Consider the following 22692-nt stretch of genomic DNA (forward strand, 5'->3'; position numbering starts at 1 on the left):
ATTTACACATATGGGGATTATGCACACACATACATACGCACACAGACATATGAGTGTTTGTAAGGTATAAAGATTTACAGTAAGGTTAGAAAAAATAAAATTCTACTTATATTACTTTAATTTTTATATGATCCCCAAGTAAGTATATATTTATTTTAACAATGTTTATTATCAATAGATGCAATTAATCTCTTGAAATACTTTATTAACATACAATGTATTATTTGTTTCAGGTCTGTGATTTATCAGTCTTACACAATTCACAGCACTCACCATAGTCCCTACCCTCCCCAGATCCATAACCTAACCACCCCATTACTCCCACCCTCTCCAGCAACCCTCAGTTTGCTTCCTGAGATTAAGAGTCTTTTATGGTTTGTCTCTTTCTCTGGTTTTCTGTTGTTTCATTTTTCGCTCCCTTCCCCTATGATTCTCTGTCTTATTTCTCAAATTCCCCTTATCAGTGAGATCGTATGATAATTGTCTTTCTCTGATTGACTTATTTCCCTTAGCATAATACCTTTTAGTTCCATCCAGTCCTTGCAAATGGCAAGATTTCATTTTTTGATGACTTCATAATATTCCATTGTATTGATATATATTTCATATCTTCTTTATCCATTCATCTGTTAATGGACATCTAGGCTCTCTCTTGCAATATTTTTAAAACATGAAAATATATGTAGATTCCAGAGACATAATTAGGTAAAGTTGGTATAGATTTTTTTGTAAAAAATTCACTTAGCAGTTTTGAAACAATCGATCTTCACTAGAGAACAAGATTATGTGGAACCTAAAATAAACTATTTAATGAAAATTTAGTGATGTGTAGACATTAAATACATTTTCTGAGGCTTCAAGTTTTGACAGAAGAAAAATAATTTAACCTCTTTCGTGGGGAATTTAGAATTTCAGAATTAGAGAAGCAAGTCATGCTAGTCATACTACATATTAAAAGTATGAAAACTTTTTGACTTTCATGTTTTTTCTAGGGTCATCACTTCCATTTCCAATGACAAAAGATTTATGGATATATGGAATTATATTTTCCACAGAACCTGACTATAGATTGAGGCAAAATACATACAAACAGACTGGGGGGAAAAGAAAAAAAGAAAAGACTGTCCTTACTTAAGAAACAAAACAAAACAAGACCTTCATATGAAAGGAAACATCTCAGATTGTTCGGTGATTTGATCACTGTAATAAGTCCTGCTAAGGCGATTACTTCATATTTTGCGGCATGAAAAGGGAAATAAGAAATACTAGGCTTAGCGCCCACTTGGCTAAATCCACCTTCCTGGGCAATAACCTTAGGCAGGGTTTTTTGGGCTTAGATTTTTTTTTTTATTTTCCTCTTCTCACTTTTAAAATTTTTCCTTGTGCTCTGTATTTCTTTCTTTCCTTATCCTGCTAAATACCCCTTCAAGGTGCTTGAATATCCAGGATTCCTACTATAGCTTTTAATATGCTCCCTTGCTACCAGAAAATTCAGCAGTTTTTAACAGTTTCACATGTATCACTCACTTCATTTCCTCTTTTGCTCCAGATGTTTTCTCTTAGAGTTCTCACTGACAGAAGAGGTAGGCTAGTTTTGTTTTCTTTCTTTCTTTCTTTTTTTTCTTTTTTCCTTTCTCTTTTTGGGATTATCTCATCACTTCTGTTCATGTGTTCAGACATTTTTATCCACCTGTTCATTCCACCGTGCTTCCATTTCCCTCTCTGAAAATGCCAAGAATCAATCACGCATTTCACTTCTTAATTTTATTAATTTTATAGACAAACCAGTAGTAAAGACAAAATTCAAGTGCCAAGTCATTTGGCAGAGTGAGAAAGCTCCCATGAATATCGCTTCAGTAATTTAATCAAACCAAAGAGAAATTAAACCTTTAGTTGAGAAACGTACCTAAAAAGCTGTGTTACTTATCACACATACAGGCAAAAATGAGGTTCAACAAGTAGCCACTTATGGAAATTTATGTACTCCAGCATCACATTACAGAGCTGTTCATATTTTCACTTAAATGTGAAAATACATACTTAAATGTCTTTAAAATACTGTACAGCACAGGACAATTCTAAAGATAAACTTAAAATATAAGCCCTTTGAAGACAGGGACCTCTTTTTTTTTCCTTCCTTCCTTCCTTCCTTCCTTCCTTCCTTCCTTCCTTCCTTTCTTTCTAAGTCATCGAGTCCCCAGAGTCTACCTACTGCATGACACTATGACACGAACCCTGACCCATTGAATTTGGTTGACACGAGAACTGAAGTACTTCAAACTAGAAAGGAAAATAAAAGAGAAAGCAATCATGCTTCTTCAAACTAACCCCACCCCGAGCTTCTGGGATCCGATGAAACACAGACAACTTTCCATTTTACTTGTAGGCCTTTGGGCAACTGAGTAATTGTGGGCTACTTAGGGCTTTAGTCATTTGTGAACCTCAACCTGGGCGAGACAGCTATTTCACCAGATGGCAAATGTGACCACATTTCTTAGTACAGCAACTCCAGCAATAATATTCCTGTCATAGGTCAAGAACGTACTTTATATCACCAAGTTATGACTAATGGGTTCCAAGCACATACGGCAGGACATTTCATTGCATCTACTTAGAAACGGCCTACTGGCAATTTTTCAAATATTGAGCATGGGATCCTGTGTTTTAAAATGCTCAATATTTTGAAAGCTGATTGATTACGCCTCTTACTACCAATAATACTACCTCCACCACTTCAGCTGGCAAATTCTCACTAATCCTTCAGATTTCAGCAATGTATGATCTCCTCAGAGAAGGTTTCTTTGAGTCCTGCAATGTTTTCATACAGCATGGTCCATACCACCACACCCATGACTATTTCGAATTATAGTTTTGCACGCTTGCCCCCTTCTTTGTCAATGTTTTCTGAAAGCCAGGAACCCATTTAATAATCACTCTAGTCTCAATATTTGGCACAATATTTGAATCTTGAGGGATGGATGGATGGATGGAGAGACAGATGGGTGGAATTTGTAGATACATCATTTGCTAACATACACATTTATACAAATGTATGCAGAAAGAGTAGGCTAGCAAATAGTCATGATTACACATGTGGTACTGAAATATCCCTATGTAACTAATATTTGTACTCTTGAAGATTTTTGTTTCCTTTTTTCTCTAATTCTGGCTATTCACAAATCTGCATGACTAGTTTTCTCAAAAATAACTGCAAGCGGTTTTTTTAAAAAACAAGGACACTAGCCTTTATTTAGGGTAGTAAAATAGACATTACTTTTTAGAAATCCATTACAATATTAATTGGCCTTCATTTTCTCACATGTTAATCATTACATGGTGAAAACCCTGATTTACTATGTACACCTGGCACACTTGCTTAATACTGGTTATGCAACGTGCTGTGTTTTAACTCTATGGTTTAAGTATCTTACTGTTCCTTTTTTGGGTAAGATTTATTTATTTATTTGAGAGAGACAGAGAGAGTGCAGATGCGTGGAGGTAGGGGAAGAGGCAGAGGAGAGAGAGAATCCCACGCAGACTTTGCAGACTCCCCACTGAGCATGGAGCCCAGATGCACAGCTGGATCCCAAGACCCAGGACCCTGAGATCATGACCTGAGCCGAAATCCAGCGTCGATCGCTTAACGGACTGAGTCACCCAGGTGCCCCTTAACTATTCCCTTTTTCAAATCTGTCTCCAATTAGGGACATTTTCAGATCCCATGGGAAGATCAGCTAACTGAGGACATATATACCTCATCCTCAAGGATGGTTACCCTACTGAATAAATGACTGGAAAAGTAGTATGATTACATATTCTCAAGTAAACTCAACCTCACTATTACCAATCATTCTCTCTAACTTAACAGTTCACCTTTTTCAAGGAAGTATCAGGTAAGACTGTAGATGGGTTTTACCTTCTGACTCAAACCAACCTGATTAACGAATTACAACATAATCTATAACCCCTCTCCTTTCTCACACACAACCCATCCTGCAAATCGTTAGTTCAAATATCTTTGCCTATTTCCAAAACCTTTTGTCTATTTCCTCTCTTCCTACCGCAGTCTCACGATTTTAAGCCTCCATTAACAAATCCCAATTGTTCCAGTAGCCTTCCCGAAAGCCTCTCCAACCCCTCCCCTTCCCCCTCCTTCCACACACCATTCCCCAGCCACTGTGAGGCTGCCCTACCTTAAAAGGACCTAACTTCTCACGCCACTTTCATAAAACATACACTGACATGCAAGCTGCATACACCCCATCCAAAACCATCTGTGGCTATTTGTTCTCCTCTCTGTCAAATCAGAATCTTGAGCACTATATTTTTCATTTAAATGTACTACATTTAACTGTTCATTGTAGATTGGCATTGTGAGAGTGTGGTTCGTTTAAGACTGTCATTGAGAAATGGATCCCTGTTCCACATAACTCAATATTCAGATCAGGTTCTTCTTGTCATCTCGGCTACCGGCCACATTCTAGTGGTGCGTTCACAGAGGTCAAGGTCAGTTTTTGGTGGCTCCTGGGTGGCCCCCTTGCTGACCTTCTACCAGACTGTCCATTTCCGTTTGGTCTTCCACACTCGGCATATGTACTGTATTCTTCACAATTCAGCATTTGGTCTCCTCTTACCTTTTATCTTTCGAGCATAGGTATCTCTGGCTAGCTTAGATGTTCCCTGAAGGTAAGGATTATGTCACTGCTCTGTCACTCGGGTCCCCTTACACTTGGTGGGGATTCAATAAGCACGTATTAAATCTCCGATTACAGGACAGTAAACTCACATCACCTCACCGCAGCCGGGGCAACTGGAACATAATTAAACTTGAACTTTGCACCAATTGTAAAAGACCGGTGACCGTAAATTCCTATTACCAGCAAACAGTTCTGGTGCAGCATTATGTGTTGTAAACCAGTAACTACTTTATTATCAAAATCATCAAACAGGAAGTAAATTGTTCAGGTGATCATGACTGTATTACCTAACGATTTGTACTCTTTTACAAGGTGTTATTTTTATTTAGTTTTATGATGAACAAGAAAGACAGACAATGATGTTCCTCTTGTCTAGCAAATAATAAAACAGCTAATAGAGACACTGATAATTCTACTTTTATAAAATAGTGTGAATTGGAGTAAAGATGTCAATACCATCTCTACTACTTACTGGCTCTGCATATTTGGACAATTTTTGTATCTTCTCTCAGTCTGTACTTGTTTTCTTTTCTTTTCTTTTTTTTTTTTTTTAAGATTTGATGTATTTAAAGGAGCAAGTGAACATGAGTGAGGGGAGGGGCAGAGGGCGAGGGAAAGAATCCCAAACAGACTTGGCCTGAGCATTGATCATGGATCCCGATGCCCACATCGATGGGGCACTGATCTCAATGCAGGGCTCGATCTCAGGATCCTGATATCAGACCTGAGCCAAAACAAAGATTTGGAAACTTAACTGGCTGGGCCACCCAGGCGCCCTATTTTTTCTTTGTAAAACAGGGATGATACCTTCTGCAAACAGGAGTGTTGAAAGATCAGAATTCATGCGAGTAACTAATGTAGTTCAGGGCTTGGCAAACAGTAGGTGCTCAATCAATGGTAGCATTTACGCCATGGCACCTATCTGCCAGGCTTCTCTACCTGCCTCGGAAATTGAGAGCATGAGAAAAGGAACACAGTCTTCATGCGACCTGCAGCTTTCAGGTCATCTTCCTCGTTTCCTTCTTTCTTTTTTCCTTCTCTTTTTCCTTCCTCTCTTTTCTCTCTTCCCTCCTTCTCCCCCCTTTCTCTTCTTTGCAAGCTATATGGAAAACCTTGGGTAGATCTCTGAACCTTTCCTTTTCTCTTCTAAGAAATCCCTCCTATTAAAGTTCTTGAGACATATAAATAAGTCTGTGAATTCTGCTAAGCTCAAAAGAGGAGTGTCATCATTTGCAGCACGACGTCCAACTATTATCAACACTTATTTGGAAGTTCTTAATCTAGACAAATAGTAAGTAAACTGTGATTAGAGAGATTTCTTCTCAAAATACCCTAGGAAAACATTTGGTGCAGGCCTCATTTCCACTGAGATTAACCTCAATGCCTCAGCAAAAACAGTGCCTACCACAATCCCATGAAATAATTTTAGAAGCAATAAATTATGACTGGTTCCATTTACACAAATATTTTGATATCATGAACTAGCTTGCTTATTCAAACTGACGGACTGAGATGGAGAGCTACAGATAGAAAGGTCAAGAAGTAGATGATGTTTTTGAAGTTAGTGCATGGGGTTTCTGGTGAGAAAGGAGTAGGGGGGTTAAATCAGCTGCCATATGGCAAAACGATCTGTGCATCTCAGCAGACGGGGAGCAAAGCATACTTGAGATTTGAAATTTTTTTCAAACATTTTTCAAGGGCTTGAAACAGCTATGGGGAATAACTTTTTTGGAGAAAGAAAAATCTTTGGAGAATGAAGTTTTAACTGTATTGCATATAATGGTTAAGTTCTTTACTACTTTGTAACTATCAGCAGCAGAGTGAATCAAAAACTTGATTCCATTACTTTTAGGAACTCTTCATGGTCTTGAGTTATTCAGTTAAGTTTGAAAATCACAAAAGGAGGAACTGTGTGCCTAATAGACTTCTAAGTGGTGAAATTTCTTCTCAAATTTAATTTAAAGGAAGGAGATTCTTGAAGCTCAAAATGGGAAGGAATGGGGCTGAGTAATACATTACTGTGACATTACTCAATTCGAAAAGGTGTAGGGTGACAAGAGAATGTTCAGGATCATGTTAAAGTAGTGGCATTTCCAGCTAATTGTTTTTACTGAAGTGATTACAATAAGGAGTTCATCAGAACTTTAAGAATTTCCCATAAAACAAGTGTCAAATTAAAAACTGAATTTTAATTCAAAGGATCATGTACATATAAACAGTCTAAAAAATCTGAAGTTATTTTTTTCGTAGAAACAGAAAAGTTATAATATTATACTAAACTTTAAATTTTCTAAGAACTTTTATCAAACCATTACCTGTTTGGATAAAGGTAAAACAAATGTTAGTATCCCATATATTTTTGAATATTCTAGGAAAATAAATCTTTCAGTGTGGAAATGACGTGAATCTTCACCTGGAACCCAACCTCCCATTTTGATTATAATTTATGAATGAAATTATTAAAAAGGCTAAGTAAGTTACCAAGGCCCTATGGCCAATGGCAAATGTCAGAACTGAATCTGAAACATGTCAGGTATTCCAAGGTAGCGCTCTTCCTCGTAGATTAAACTCTCTCAGGTAAGTAAGTTGCCAATTCGTCCTACCAAAAAACTAAGCGATCAGTACACTACATGGAGCACAGCACAACTCAGAATTTCTCATTTCCCAAACTAGCAGTCCTAACGTTGCGTGTACTGAAAAAATGCATTCAGGATATTACCTTCATGTGTTGAGGGCAAATCTCCTTTCTTCGTGGTCTCCTCTTGGATATTGATAATGGAATAAAAACATACACCTCTATATGTACCAGTAACCTCAACATATCTACTGATAGAAGTTAAAGAAGGTTAATCTTATTCTGGGCAAGAGCGTATTTCCATAACTACATAAAAATAAGCATCTCAGCAGATCACCTCCTATCTCCTCTGAATGGACGTTCACAAAGGCAAAGTTCACTTGATGGAGGCAGGGATCTTAGCCTCCTCCTTCCTCTTTGCCTACCTTTGAGTGACTATCTGTAACTACACAGAAGTCTTGCCAATTGTTGTTAGGCCAGAAGACAAGCATCCGTTATGACCAATACTGCATCAGTCTACTGGGACTCAAGATTATGCTGTATTATCTGCAGTAAAGACACAACAGGAGATTATAGTCGTATCATTCCTTCTCCGGAAAACAGAAGTATACGTATGACCAACATTGCCAAGGAAACTGGGAAGGTGGTCTTTAACTTTTGTTCTGTACCTTCACATATGAATCAGATGCAATGAAATCTTTTTTTTAAGTTTCACTCGGAAAGATTTTCTTAAATATGTTAATCTAACCTTTGTTAATTACATAGCAAAACAACAATCCTTTTGTAAGTGTTAGATATTTTGGAGTCACTCTGAAAAAAACTTCAGAGGGGAAGTCAAATAACAATTAGAAACAATTTCATCGAATAATTAAAAATAAATGCTAAGTTAGCACCTCCCTGCATTATAAAATGCAGAGGAGACAGCCTATTTAAAGATTGGCCTCTTTAGAAGATAGGCTGTTTCACAAAGAGAGCTGGGATCTGAGCACATTCTAGGTCTCCAAGAGAGAGGGCCAGATGAATTGAAGGACATGTGTTATTTGAAAGTTCACACAGAAAAATAATGTTAATAACTTAATATTGGAGATATATCTGCATAAAACATGGAATAGCCCAGCAAAGAAAGGCAAGTGCAGAATTATACAGTATATTTAAGATTTGCACATGTAGAAATCCTTTATTGATGACTGGTGCTCTGTTGTTCTTGCTTAGTTTAACTCCTGGGTAACATTGTATGGATAGGTAACTAGCTAGCTGGCTAGTGATGTGGGTATTCCATTGGTCCTAGAAGTTGTCTTTGTTTAAGGCACTGTGCCAGATGGACGACTCAAATGAGAGCTCTCACCGTCACCTCAACGGCAGCAACACTGCAATGGAAAGTTAAGCTGGCACAAAGAATGGCATTCCAATATTCCCAGATCTCCAGAGTGTAAACTGTAAAACTCTTTCTAAATCAACGCAAGAAACTGGTGTCCGAGCAACGATCAAGCAGGGAAGGTGGAAAAGGAAGATGGAAAAGAGAGGGAGGTTTGGGGAGCAGGAGAGGAGAGGATAAGATGCGGGAAAGAAAAGGTAAAGCTAGGGAGAGACAAGACACTGGGTGAGCCAGACATGAGTCTGGGAGTTAACAGGATACATGCTTTCTCTACTTGAAATGTTGATTTTGAACATTTCAAAACATAAAACCAAAACATCTCATTAGCCAAGGGCAGAGTCCCTTGATCTCAGACTTGGTCATGTCCCCACCCTTCATTTGAAGCCCTCTTGGGAATGACTTTTTTTTTTTTTTAAGTTATAAAAGTAATTGCTACAGAGGTCAAAGGATAACAAAACTATAAATTATGGCATTGAGCTAACTGTACTCAAAGAAGTTGCTGGAAAGGGCAGTGGCAAAATGTTCACTCTGAAGAGAATTTGACTCTGTGGCCAGAAATGCAGGTAGGAACACCAGTAAGTGTAAATCTGAAAACTGCACTTCAACTCCTAGTGGGTCTTCACCCGGAGAGTGGAGATGGTGATTCTTCTACCACCAGTACCCCTTCCTCTTTCTGGTGGAAAACAAATTAAACAGTTTTGCTTTCAGGGACCATTTTTCCACCAGTCCCGGACGATCACTTGGCTTTGGGATGGGCACATGACCCAAATCTTGCCAGGCACAGTAATACGTGTTCGCTAACGCATGCCCTCTATATTAATTGCCCCAGGGATAGATACTTGGTTTAAACTGGCCAATCAGAACTCCTCTGACAGCTTTTATAAGAAAAGTTCTTGTATCCTTCGAAGATGGCCAGTGCTAAAATCATGGCACTTCTGTGGCTTTCTCTCCATTTTATGAAGACAGACTAAAAATGGAGTCAGTCATAGGAAGCAAGCCTTTAGAGGCAGAGAAAAAGAGGCAGAGTTAATGGCATCATTCAGAACCTGGATAAAGCCTATCCCTGAAATGTTCGCTAACATAATCCAAATATTTCCTTTTTAAGTTGGTTACTTATTTGTGGTTACTTGAAATTAAAAGAGTCTTAAACTTACACTTCCATGCATGAACCCTCTTTTGCCTTACACCACTACCTATTAGGGAAACAAGTTTTATGATGACACACCTGTCACAGAATTGTTAGTATTGTTCCTGGACATGGTGCAATATTCTGTGTCATCTGTTCCTTTCAGAGGCCATGTAAACTTGGCCTATCCTAGGAGAAAAGAGGAAAGCCACCTGTCTCTTCTCTATAATAAAACGACCATTGAAGATTTTAAGTTTTTCCTTGGTTGCATTTAATACGAATATTTCCAATGTTAACAGTATTGAAATCGGTCACTTTATTTCTCCCAAAACGTGTGCCCTCCAGCAAATAAGAAGGCATCTTTGAACTAAGAAGCACTGGGGTAGCTACAGATCTTCTTTGCCCATGTACGCCTGGGCAGACACCTTCCCACCCTCTGCAACCACTCAGAGCTCCAGCAGTGAAGGCGGTCAGAGGAATGGTAAGAGAGGAACATTCGCTTTCTGTCATTGGGCCAATGAGAAAATAATCAGGCAAAATGTAGGTCTGTAAATCTTTGGGGATGGGATATAACAAAACTCCTCCTAATGATTCCAGTTGCCCTCAGATTCTTCTCCCATCAGTATTCTCGTCCTAAAACCTAGACCAGTATATGACCTAGATCTGCAAAATACCCCTTGGCTTCTGCTACCATAAGGAAGAACAGAAGCGCAAATCCATCAGCGCTTCAAAATTCCCCTGAGTCTGAGCCTACCCACCATATAGCCTCTCCTGACCACACCTCCACCTCCTCTCAAGCTCCAGAGAAACTCATGGCTTACGAATGACTCCAGGCTTCTGCACTCTGACCCTATGTGGAGTGCTCATCCTCTTTACCACACTGATTATTTTATTCTAACTGGTTTTTACTGAGTACTTTTAGGGGTTTGCCAGCCACTGAAGCCTTACCCATGCTTCAAGGCCGCATACACACTGTATTTCCACACTTTCTGGATTATAACTAGTCTTTCTATGCTCGAGTGTTCACCTCCACAGCTTCCCCCAACGCTCTCTGCCCTTACTCCTTGAAAAGAAGGGATTTACTGAGGTAACCAACCTGCATGTGCTTTGGCATAGATGGGCCCCTAGCGTAGGTTCTGGGGATGAATAACAAATGCTCTAAGTCAACTGACCCCCCTTCCCCTTGGCAGCAGCTGTGGTAGGCATCCCACAAAGTGGCCAAACCAACATCTGTATCACCAGGCAAATCTTATCAGCTCTTGTAGTAAGATTCCCACAGTGTACCTGAATTTTTGGTTGAACCTCTCTTTTTCTAGCCATCATGAATAGGACTGAAGTTCTACATTACAGTTCAATACCCAGTTACTTATTTTAGTGCCCAGTTCTGCCCACTCGGGCTGGGAATTATGGAGGTAAGGAGCGTCATGTGACTCTAAGCACTGAAATTTAAGATTGCTTATGGCAGTAGTAACTACTGGTGCCTTTGTGTTTTCTCAGTCATCTTAAGGGCTTCTTGAAAACATTTTGCTTGGAAAATAAAATTCTTATGAAAAAGTTATGGGTCTCTAAAGTCATCATCAGCTGAATCAATCATATTGCCTTCCTTTAACTTCAGCTGTATGGAGATGGAACTAACAAATATTTTTATACAGTTTTCATAGAGCGATTGGTGCCTTAAAATGCTATCATTCATAGCTCGTGCCGGCATTGTGAAATTGACATAAAGAATCTATACCATCCTGCAAAGTTAGATCTACTAGAGTGAAACACACAAAAAAATGAATATTTGAGTTTTTGAAGTCTGCAGGGCAGGGTAACTCCTGCATCCCAATTTCTCCATGATAAAATTAATAACATTTATTTATAGACTGTTGCTGGTAAGATACACAGTTAGGGTAGGAACTAGAACATGGTCAACACAGCAATCCAAACATAACCAGTTACAGTAATGATGATACTCTGTGTTTATCATTCTGGAGTCGGTGGCATTTTATTTTAATTGCCTATTTACTTGTCTGTCTCTTTACCCAGACTGGGAGCTTCTTGGGGGCATGAGCCATCTCCTAATCACTGAGTCCCCTATTACCTCCCACAGTGCTCAAGAAGCGCTCCTTCAATGGAAGAGTACATAAATGAGCAAACAATGTCACATTAGTTCTATCATAAGTAGCAGGAAGGGAGAAAAATGCCCAAAAGATTTTTTTTTTTAATTAAAAAAAACTAACAATCTGGAGGCGCCTGGGTGGCGTCTGACTCTTGATTTCGGCTCAGATCACAATGTCAGGGTCCTGGAATGGTGCCAGGCTTCTGGCTCTGTGCTCAGCCAGGAATCTGCTGGAGATCTTCTCTCTCCCTCTTCCTCTTCCCCTCCCCCTGCACGTGTGTGCACGCTCTCTCTCTCTCTCTCAAATAAATACATCTTTTCAAAAAAGCTAACAATTTTGATCATCTTAAATTCTAAATAATTTTTAAAAATAACTGGTTTATTTCATTTAGCCTATTTACTATTTCTGATATTAAAATGTTTCCAAATTGGATGGTTTATGACATTTTCTCCAGAAGGAACCCAGTCGTTTTGGTGAAGAAGAGGCACTATTGTAAATTGGGCAGACTGATGATTAACCAATTTTTTTTCAAGTGCTGTCTGTCATGGTCCATCTCTTTGTAAAATTTTATATGTAATGAGTAGGTTGTTGGCTTTAGAAGAACAAACAAAAAGAACTAAAAGAAAGAAGTTTTCCATTAGAAATTAGTCCTCCTAGGTACACCATTCGTCATTAACATAAGAAGCACACACACAGCACTGAAAGACAAGACACAATTAGGCATCCTTTACAACAAATCTCTCTCTCTGTGTGTGTCACAGACACACAGACACACACATGCGCGCACGCACACACACACACACACTCTCTCTCTCTTCATCTTCCCCTTCCTTATTCTACCTGATACCCTCCACCATACTGTCTGCATATCCTGTCAGTTTGTTAAAGCAGTAAAATCTAATTTGCACCTGAGTTGTTCTCCTCCTTGTAATAATATCAGTCTTAAATAGCACAAAAACACAGCTCACTCCTATCACTTTCTTTATAAAAGAAAATCTGCAAAGCCCGTAGTGCTATGGGGAAGAAGTCAACCATCTCACCTGAGTTTGTCCCTTCTAAAGATATACTTAAAGCAGTGATTCAGATTTTCTGACTCTTCTGTGTTTCACACTTGAGAAAATTCAAAATGGGCAGTTTAAATTCTTAAAATGTCCTTGGTTGGGGACACAATTTGTATTAATTCTACCATACTGTAATGGAGAAAAGCCAATGCTGCCATTAAAAAAAATAATAATAAAAATTAAACAAAAAATTAAACTTGAACTTGAGTGTACCAAGCCTTGTTAAGGAAAAACCTTATTCTGCTTGCAATAGTCTACATTTCAGTCATATTGTGGATAAAATTAAGCAGAGAAACTCCTCTTGGTACATTTAAACTAAAATTGCTGAACAAATGACTGAAAAAAAAAAGACAACTGTTTTTAATATCATTTTGAGCTGTCAAGAAAATAAGAGAATTCTTTGGAAGATAAATAAATAGAAGAAACCAAGATTTCGGTGAGGTAAATATGCTCTGGAATCCTGTGAGGATCAGCTGGGGTCTGGTGTGTAAGAGCAGGGCTTTAAGGGTTAGTAAGCCACAAGTGGTAAAGGACAAGAAGCCTGGGGCTGGATCCTAACCCCACCCCTTCCCTCTCACCCCTGCTATGCACATGTCTCCCTCGGTAAAATGTACCACTCAAGGGAAGACCATAAGGCTACGTCCACAATCTGATGACTGACTTCTCAAGAGCCACAAGATGGTGGAATGGTATATTCAAGCTATTTAGAAAAAAATAAACATACAACTTCAAATCCTATATCCGGTCTGACTAACTTCTAAGAATGAAAGTGAAATAAAGAGATTTAAGTACAGAAGAACTGAGTATTTACTGCCAACAGGCTTTCACTTAAGACACTTTTAAAGGCTGTACGTAAGGAAGAAGTAAAATAATTCTACAAAAAAAAGTTCTGAAAATGCAAGAAGAAATGGCTAGCACCAAAAGTAGACACATGGGTATAGTCAAAGCAACAGTGCTTATACAAAATAACAAAACAATGTCTTACTTGGGAAGTTATAAAATACAAAACTACAATCCTCAGTAACTACGCCACATAACAATCAAGAGTAGGAGGCAGCTATAGAGAGAACCAAACCGGCTTGGACAGTAAGAATGAAATCATCTACCCCACCCAGTTAACTATTTATGGTAACATGATTATTACTATTTTATTGTCTTCATTATTGCTCGGGCAATATGGTTTACTGTTCATTACAGGAACTGCCCCAAAGAGCCATTAAGTCCTTCACCTAAAAACAGCAAGAGTTCACTACCCAGAACCACTGAACTAACCACCTACAAATCCTTGCCTTATGTCAACAGATTGTAAACTATTATATCGTAAGCCTTTCCCAAACCTAATCAGATCACCACACTCAAAGATCCATTTGAAACCAAGTTCAAATTCTCAAGAAAATCTGGTTTTGCTTTTCCTCCCCAGACACTATTACGTCTGTGGAGGTGGCCTTCTCTGTCATCATCGTAAGCGATAAACAGTTCTGCCTTATCAACCAAGTGCGGTGATATCTGGGGAGTGAGCATTCCACAGCAGTTAACATGTTCTCGGGGAATTTTATATTTGGGGGATGGAGGTAAACACTGACTAGCTTTAGATATTAAGTTAAGTAGGCATTTCAAAGGTGGCCATTTCTAAAATGACAATTGATGTATACTTTCTAAAACCACAGAAAAGGAAAATGGAAGAAGAAGACAAACTAAATGAATGCAAGAAAGGAAACTGAAGACAGGGAAAAATGAGGACAGATGACAGGTACAAAATAAATGGTAACACTGAATCCAAAATTATATACATAATTAGATTCAATATACTAGATTAAATTCCTAAGTAAAATATTGAGTTTTTTTACTGACATTTTTAATGTTACTCACATTCCCTTCATAAAAGAAAACCAAAATACACACACACATACATGCACAAAGAAGGGCATAGGAAAGTTGAAAGTAAAAGAATGGGAAGAATGCTGGGCCAACAGTAATCACAATCACCTGATGCAGCTTTATTAATATGAGGCATGACATACTTTTTAAAGAAGATTTAAGTATTTATTTCAGTGGGAGGAAGGGCAGGGGAAAAGAGAATCCCAAGTGGACTCCCCACTGAACATGGAGCCCGACGCAGGGCTGGATCTCATGATCCAGGACCTGAGCTGAAACCAAGACTCTGTCACTTAACCGACTGTACTACCCAGGTGCCCCAAGGCATAACATACCTTCAAGCAAAAACGAAACATTACTAAAGATTAAATGAGGTCGGATCTCTGAACTTGTGTGCACCAATTAACATAATCTTAAAAACATATAAAGAAGGGCGCCTGGGTGGCTCAGTGGCTTGAGTATCTGACTTTGGCTGAGGTCAAGATCTCAGGGTCCTGGGATTGAGGCTCTCATTGGACTCCCTGCTCAGCAGAGTCTGCTTCTCCTTCTCCCTCTGCCCCGCCCCCTGCTAGGGCGCATGCGTGTGCCTGTGAGCACTCTCTCTCTCTCTCCCTCTCTCTCAAATAAAATCTTGAAAAGAAAGCAAAAAATGATAGTCCTACAATGTGAAACTGACAAGTGTATTTATTCTCTATTGGAAGAATTTAACACCTCTATGTAATTGATACATCCAAAAAAAAAAAATCGGGAAAAAAAATCAGGAAAGATCCTGATGTGATCAGCACAACTGTACAAATTGTTATAATGGACATATATAGACTTGCACTCCACAAGTGAAGAATATACCCTCTTTTCAAGTACTTTTGAAAAACATAAAAATGTGAAGCAAATAAAGTGAAGACTTTAATTTTAAACAATCACAAACGGGCCATTTTTTTTAACCTAAAATATAGTGAATTCAGAAATATACAATAAAAATGCATTTAAAAACCTTATACATTTATATGGAAATGGACAATACTCTTCTGTATAACTATGGCTTAAAAGAAGCAAACAATGAATATTATAAACATCTTCAAATGGACAAAAATAAAAATACCACATTATCAAAACTCATAGGAGGAATATGAAACAGGATTGAGAAATCAAATGCACAGCACTGATGACACAATAACCTGATTACAGGCAATCAGAAGTACCCATTACCTAGAGAACATTCTGGCCAAAATATTTAAGCAGGACCTAATTATGAAGACATATTCAGATACATTGACACTGGGAGGTTCTATAGAGCAAACAGCCTGGACTGTTCAAAAATAACAATATCATAAAAGCCAGGAAAGGGCTAGGCAAGCGTTACAACAACCAAATGCAATATATAATCAATGATTTGTCACTGAATAAAACATAGTAAGTATAAAGAATATAAGGAAGTGTTAACATTTTGGGATGGGGGAAACAATGAAAAGTCAACTATACATATTAATACTAAATTTCTTGCATGTGAAAGAGGTATTGAAATTACATAGGGAATACCCTTGTTCTTATTGTGAAGTATAAACTGTCATTGTGTCTGTAACTTCTTTTTAAATGCAGAAATTAAAGGAATAAAAAATTTTTCCCAAAGGGGAAAAATGCCTCTTAGCAAAGTAAAAAAGGAAGTACTTGAAATAATGAAGAAAAAAAAAAACTCCATTAATCATCATACTCAATATTGGTATATTAACAGCAAACCCTCTATTCCCACAGGCTAAATATGGAACAGTTCCAACTACAAATTAAATAATGATTAGCACTAGTTTACAACACAAAGAATAAAATAAATATCCATGAGTCTATACTGATATCATGATGGAAGCAAGTAGGAAGGAAGGAAGGAAAGTGAAGGCGCAAATTTTCTTTACTAAAAAATTCCAAATTTTATATATATATATTATATATATATAATATATGTGTGTGTGTGTGTGTGTGTATCTCCATCCCATCCAGAAGGTGGAACTTTTTAAAAAATATATTTTATTTATTTATTTGAGGGAAAGAGAGGGAGATAAAGAGAGCAAGCCAGTGCATGAGCAGGGAGAGGGGCAGAAGCACGGGAGAAGAAGGCTCCCCTCTGAACCGGGAGCCTGACACAAGGCTTGAGCCAAGGACCCTGAGACTGTGACCCAAGTGGAAGGCAGACACTTCAACCAACTGAGCCACCCAGGTGTCCCAGATGGGTGGAACTGAATCACTCTCCCCTTCAGTGTGGGCTGGACTTAGTTACAGGCCTCCAGTTAGTAGCTAGTGAAAGGGTATTTTCTTACCAGAGGAGCAGCTCACCCTCCGTGATCAAGGTTAACACCATCAGTGATCAGAGAGGTGGCTCGGATGTACCCTCCAATATGATCTGAGGAGAAGGGCCTCTCATCGATTTGGGATCCTTCTCTAAAATTCATAACCTCAGTGTAATTATGAGAAAAGATCTGAAAAACCTAAATTAAGAGCCGTTCTACAAACTACCTGACGAATACTCTTCAACAATGTCAAGGTCATGAAACACAAGGAAGGAGAGAGCCTGTTATGGATTGGAGGAGCCTGAGCCCTAACTGCAATATGCTTATCCGGGAAAGAATCCTAAAACAAATAAAGGACATAAAGTGGGAAAACTGCGGACATCCGAATCAAGTCTGTAGTTTGGTTAATAGTATTGCATGCAGGTCAAGTAGTGTTTAGTTACGCAAATGTAACACAGTTATGTAAGACCTTAACACTGGAGGAAACTTCGTTAAGAGTAGATGGAAACTCTCTGCACTATCTTTCCAACATTCTGCAAATCTAATGTTATTCCAAATTTTCAAATTTCCAAGTTTTTTTTTTTTTGAAAAGCAAACTCTAATATCAGAGAGAAGACAGGGATACCTACAAATACAACCAACTGCTTAAAAAGAGATGGAAAAGAAAGAGTAAAGGAACTGAAAAGAAGAAAGAAATCTTTTCCTAAATCATATGCTTTTTTGCATAAATCCAAAATAATTCCCAGAACAATTATGAAAATAAATAAAACAGCTGATGGCAAGTTTGCCAAATAGGAGATCAATACTAAAAATCGATTACATTTCTATATGCTAGCAATATACAATTAGAAATGTACTTTTCAAGAAAGAATTTTAGCAAATCTATAAAACACATAGAAATAAATCTAAATAATTATGCATAACATCTCTGAAAAGGACATCTGAAAAATGTATAGCCAATAAAGAAGACCCTAGTAAATGGAGAACATAAAATTCCCCAAGCTGAAACTTACTTCTATTAAGATGTCAGTTCTCTTCAAAATGATCTATATGTGTGTGTGAGTGTGTGTGTGTGTGTATGTGTTTGTGTGTGTGTGTGTGTGTGTGTGTGTGTATATATATATATATATATATATATATCTCCAGTGCTATCACAATAGAAACCACAGCAGGAGTTTTCAAGGAATTTGACAACCTATTTCTAAAAATTAAAAATAGCGAGGATGCCCCAAAAGGAGAAGAAAATGAGGTGAGACCGCCCTATCCCATAGCTTCTACATAGATGCCATGTAATTAAGACAGTGTCATTTTGGTTTTATAAGTAAGGACACAATCAGAGAAGTAGAGTAGTGGCCCTAGATCTCATTCATATTTTATACCTAAACAAAGGCTACAACCCATTTTTCCTAACACCCATGTAGACAGTTTTTCACCAGACTGTTCTACATCTCCTGTATTATTTTCATATGCAACATTCCATTGTCTTGTTAAAACTTATGAAGGCTTTAAGAATTTGCCCTCCTTTCAAAGTAGCATATTAGCTGCCACAGTTTCGTGCGTGTTGACCAGAGACAGGAGCCTTCCAGGTCAGAGACTTCAGCCCTTCTTGTGCCTCTTGCCCTAGTTCCTGCTTTTGCAGGTCAATGCCAAGAGGGCCACTGAACACCTGCCCATCTAGTGGGTTGTGCTACACGAGAGGCATTATATGTACGTGTGTATGCATATGCATACGTAATGTGTACTAGTAGTTAAATAAAAAAAAAAAAAAAAACTAAAAGACCATCCAGGATGCCTCACCTAACTTGTGACTGAGCTTCACTCAGCATTAGACTCGACCTAAGAAAGGTGACACTTGCCAAATTTCTGAACTCCCTCCCCTTTGTTCCTCCCCGACTACATCCTCTTCTTGCCCTTGCAAATTGTTGTCCTGAGTTTTCTTAGTCTCATCTCCTGTTTTACCATATGCACATTTCCCTATAAACAGTAAATTGTTGTGGGTTTTTTGTTTTGTTTGCCTGTTTTGAAATCTAGATCAGGGGGATAATACTGTACGTGAACTGAACAACATAATGTTTTAAAGTCAGTTCATGTCAGTGCAGATAGCTTAGATCATTTGTTTTCCGTGATACATAGTATTGTATAGAGAGTCAACTTTTTCTTTTGGTATGTTCTATTCGATCAATGTTTGGCTTATTCTCCTTGTCCAAAGGTACAAGAAAAAAAAATTTGAGTCTATATCTAAGAATCATATTGCTATCTTAACACATTTTTCTTTTCAACTTTATTAGGTAGAGTTAAACTGATTTTAAATTTATACTTCTATCAATTTACACTTCTATCAATAATATGCAAAAATATCTGTTGTACCACATTGCTGGCAACATTTTGGTTGTCATTCTTTTAATTTCTGGTGGTATGATCAGTGTAAAATTGTACCTTGATATTAATTTTTTCAAAGATTTTATTCATTTATTTGACAGACAGAGATCACAAGGAGGCAGAGAGGCAAGAAGAGAGAGAGAGAGGGAAGCAGGCTCTCCACTGAGCAGGGAGTCTGATGTGGGGCTCCATCCCAAACCCTCAGATCATGACCTGAGACAAAGGCAGAGATTTTGACCCACTGGGCCACCCAGGTGCCCCACTGATATTAACTTTTATTTGCATATCCTGATTACTAATGAAATTTTCATATTATCACTGGCTTCTCATATTTCCTCTTCTGTGAAATGTCTCCTCATGTCTTTTGCCCAGTTTTTATTAAGACTGTTTGGCTATTAAATTTTGCTTTTCATATTTAAGTCTTTGATTCATCTGTAATTATTTTTTGTTTATGGTGTGAGGTTTTTCATTAGGATTTTCCCAGCATCATGTACTGAATCATGTACAATTTCCCCTAGTGATGTGCAAAGCCAGCTAATTTGTAATCAGACTTCTGCATATGATATGGTCTGTTATAGGGCTCTCTTCTGTTCCCTTGCTCAGTTGTGTCCATCTGTGTTATAAAATAAAGGGTTGAGTAACAGAGTCTCTAAAGACAGCTAGGATAGCTTCCAGTTTTCAAAGTCAAAGATTACAAATAAAGGGGGAAAAAAATGAAATGCACAGTCACAGAAAGAAGAAATGTGAAAAAAGTCATTATACAAATGTTAAAGATACAAACTGTGATGACAGCAAGTACAAAGTTTATTTCATCTGTATTGAAATATTTATCTGTAATATACCATAAAGTGAAAATTCTCTTTTAACTTGTATATCAAAGAGAAAACAACCCCACAAAGAAGCTCAACTAAAATATTTTCATGATATACAAAAAATGCCATTGAAGTGAAAAGTCTTCAATAAGACCACCCAACCTTAACAAGTGAATTCACATAGGATTTAAAGAGTAATATTTGTATGACATACAGTAGGTGGTCTTTTGCATGGGTGAAATACTCCAGCTGACTTTGGTTCATGAATGCTTCTGGAAGAATTATGATGGATTTCTACCTGGCACACCATAATGTTAGCCTAAACTAATTCTGCTTTCAGAATAGCATTTCTTCTTTGTGATGAAGTACCCAAATTCTTTTCATCCTCTGTGTGTGTGTGTGTGTGTGTGAGAGAGAGAGAGAGAGCAGCCATATGTGTGTCTAGGTAGTATTTACCCATGAATACTACTTTTTCTTTTAAATACTTATTGTTTATTTTATTGACTTGGCTATTAGGAAGCTTAAATGTAAAATTTTTAGCGCTAGTCATAACTTGGGTTTTCTGGCACAACTACATTCCTTTATTTGGCTTTTCTTTCTCTATCCCTTATTTCAAATCATTTTATTCTCTATGTACTATGTGCCGTAAATTACCTTGAATTATTTTGAAAAGTAGATAAAACTGATGAATGCATACATACAGTACGTGTCTTCTGATTTTAAAAGAAACATAGCTTAAATAAGGTTGCAAATTTCTTGGATCATCAGAAAAACATAACAGAACAAAAGATGCCATTTAAAATCACATCATTAAAATGAAGCAACTTGAAAGACTTTATACAACAGTTACACTCTGTTTGAATTTCAAGTATGATAACTTACTTGCATATGTCATCTTCTGGGTCTTCAAGCCCAAATCTTTCATCAAATGTAAGTTGTATCCATACATTTTCCTCTGCTGCTACCAGTCTCCATACCAAGACCATATTTCTTGGGTAAGTATGAGGAAATCTTGGGCTGTGAATACTTCCATTAGTAGACACAGTAATGATTCTCTCATGCTGGGGATCTTGTACTCCTAAAGCAAAAATATAGGGAGAGACATACATTTAGCACAGATATCTAAAAAAAATGACAGGCTTCAAAATAAGTTTTTTTTTTTTTAATCATCCATATTTTAACTCAAACAAGTGTTCGTTATGCCTCATATGACATAAACCAAGTGCCACTCTCTTCAGAACTCACGCAGAAAAAAAGGATTATTTTAACACGATTGAGTAAAAACCTGTGTGCATTTATACTCAAAAGAGCATAACCCATTAGTCTTCTTAATTACTGGAATGCCAAACTACCACCCGTGGATTCCCCAAATCACATACAATCTCCAAAATTGGAGATCTTTAACATACAAATCTCCAAGAACGAATAAAAGATAAGTCATATTAAAATAAAAGGAAACTCCCACATAACTCTATTTTTAAAAATACAAATAGTGAATTTTCCCCCATTCTTTAGCAGCAATTACAGCAACTGCAGCAACTTTTCACTGAGTGTTTATTACTCACATCGCATTATTCCACATTAATATAATGTAATTTAAGCATATTGTTCCAGGGGCGCTGGGTGGCTAAGTTAGGCTGAGCCTCCAACTCTTGATTCTGGCATGAGCTCAAGCCCCTGTGGGGCCCCACGCGCAGTGGGGGTCTGCTCATCTCTCTCTGGCTGATCCTCTTCCTGAGAGTGCTTCCTCTCCCCCTCTCTCTTTTTCTCTCAAATAAATAAAATCTAAAAAAAATAAATGCTGCTCTAAGAAACTTCTAGAACTTAAAAGACTGAATATCAAGGGTCATGTATTAGAAGGTTATTTAGGTTAAAGAATAACCTGTTTAACTGTTTATAAAAAACAAAATAATTTTAATAAGTTGCAGTTATGAGTCTTAAAGCAGCTTTTTCATTCATTTAACTTTATTTCAACAATCTGCTAAGTATTATTTTATATGGTCTAACTTATAATTAAGAAGACAAGTAAAGACAAATGTAAGTTCCTTTGAATATACACAGTACACATTATGAGATATATCATCACATTAGTAAATATGTGTTAATGTCTATAGAATTTTTTAAATTAAGTAATTTAATGTTGCCATTTTTCTCAATGCCTAAATTTGTCCTCAGCCACAAGTACCCTATTCAGAAACATGTTCTCTCTCAGTGGATGTCAATATTTAATACTGCTATTGGTTATATTAACTTACATGAAATAATCTACTTCTTTTATGCATATAATTTAGCACTACTAGGTCTCCAAAGAACAAAGAAGGATCTATCAAGTTAGATGAATTCTCATCTGTACTGACAAATTTTCTTTTAAAAATGATGAAAATTTACCATTATATTAAGTTAGTTACCTG

General features: G+C 37.5%; 1 protein-coding gene across 3 annotated transcripts in view; it reads right to left on the bottom strand.

The window, feature by feature from the left end:
- Positions 1-22692, bottom strand: part of PDGFC (platelet derived growth factor C) — a 206971-nt gene that overhangs the window by 73758 nt on the left and 110521 nt on the right. For all 3 annotated transcript variants that reach the window (XM_004772042.3, XM_013045618.2, XM_013045619.2), the window contains one exon: positions 21164-21359. In XM_004772042.3, the coding sequence (XP_004772099.1) occupies positions 21164-21359 (196 nt within the window). The remainder of the gene's footprint in view (positions 1-21163; positions 21360-22692) is intronic.

Source organism: Mustela putorius, unplaced genomic scaffold, assembly GCF_011764305.1.
Source record: "Mustela putorius furo isolate JIRA1106 unplaced genomic scaffold, ASM1176430v1.1 tig00000056_pilon_pilon_pilon, whole genome shotgun sequence".
NCBI lineage: Eukaryota > Metazoa > Chordata > Mammalia > Carnivora > Mustelidae > Mustela > Mustela putorius.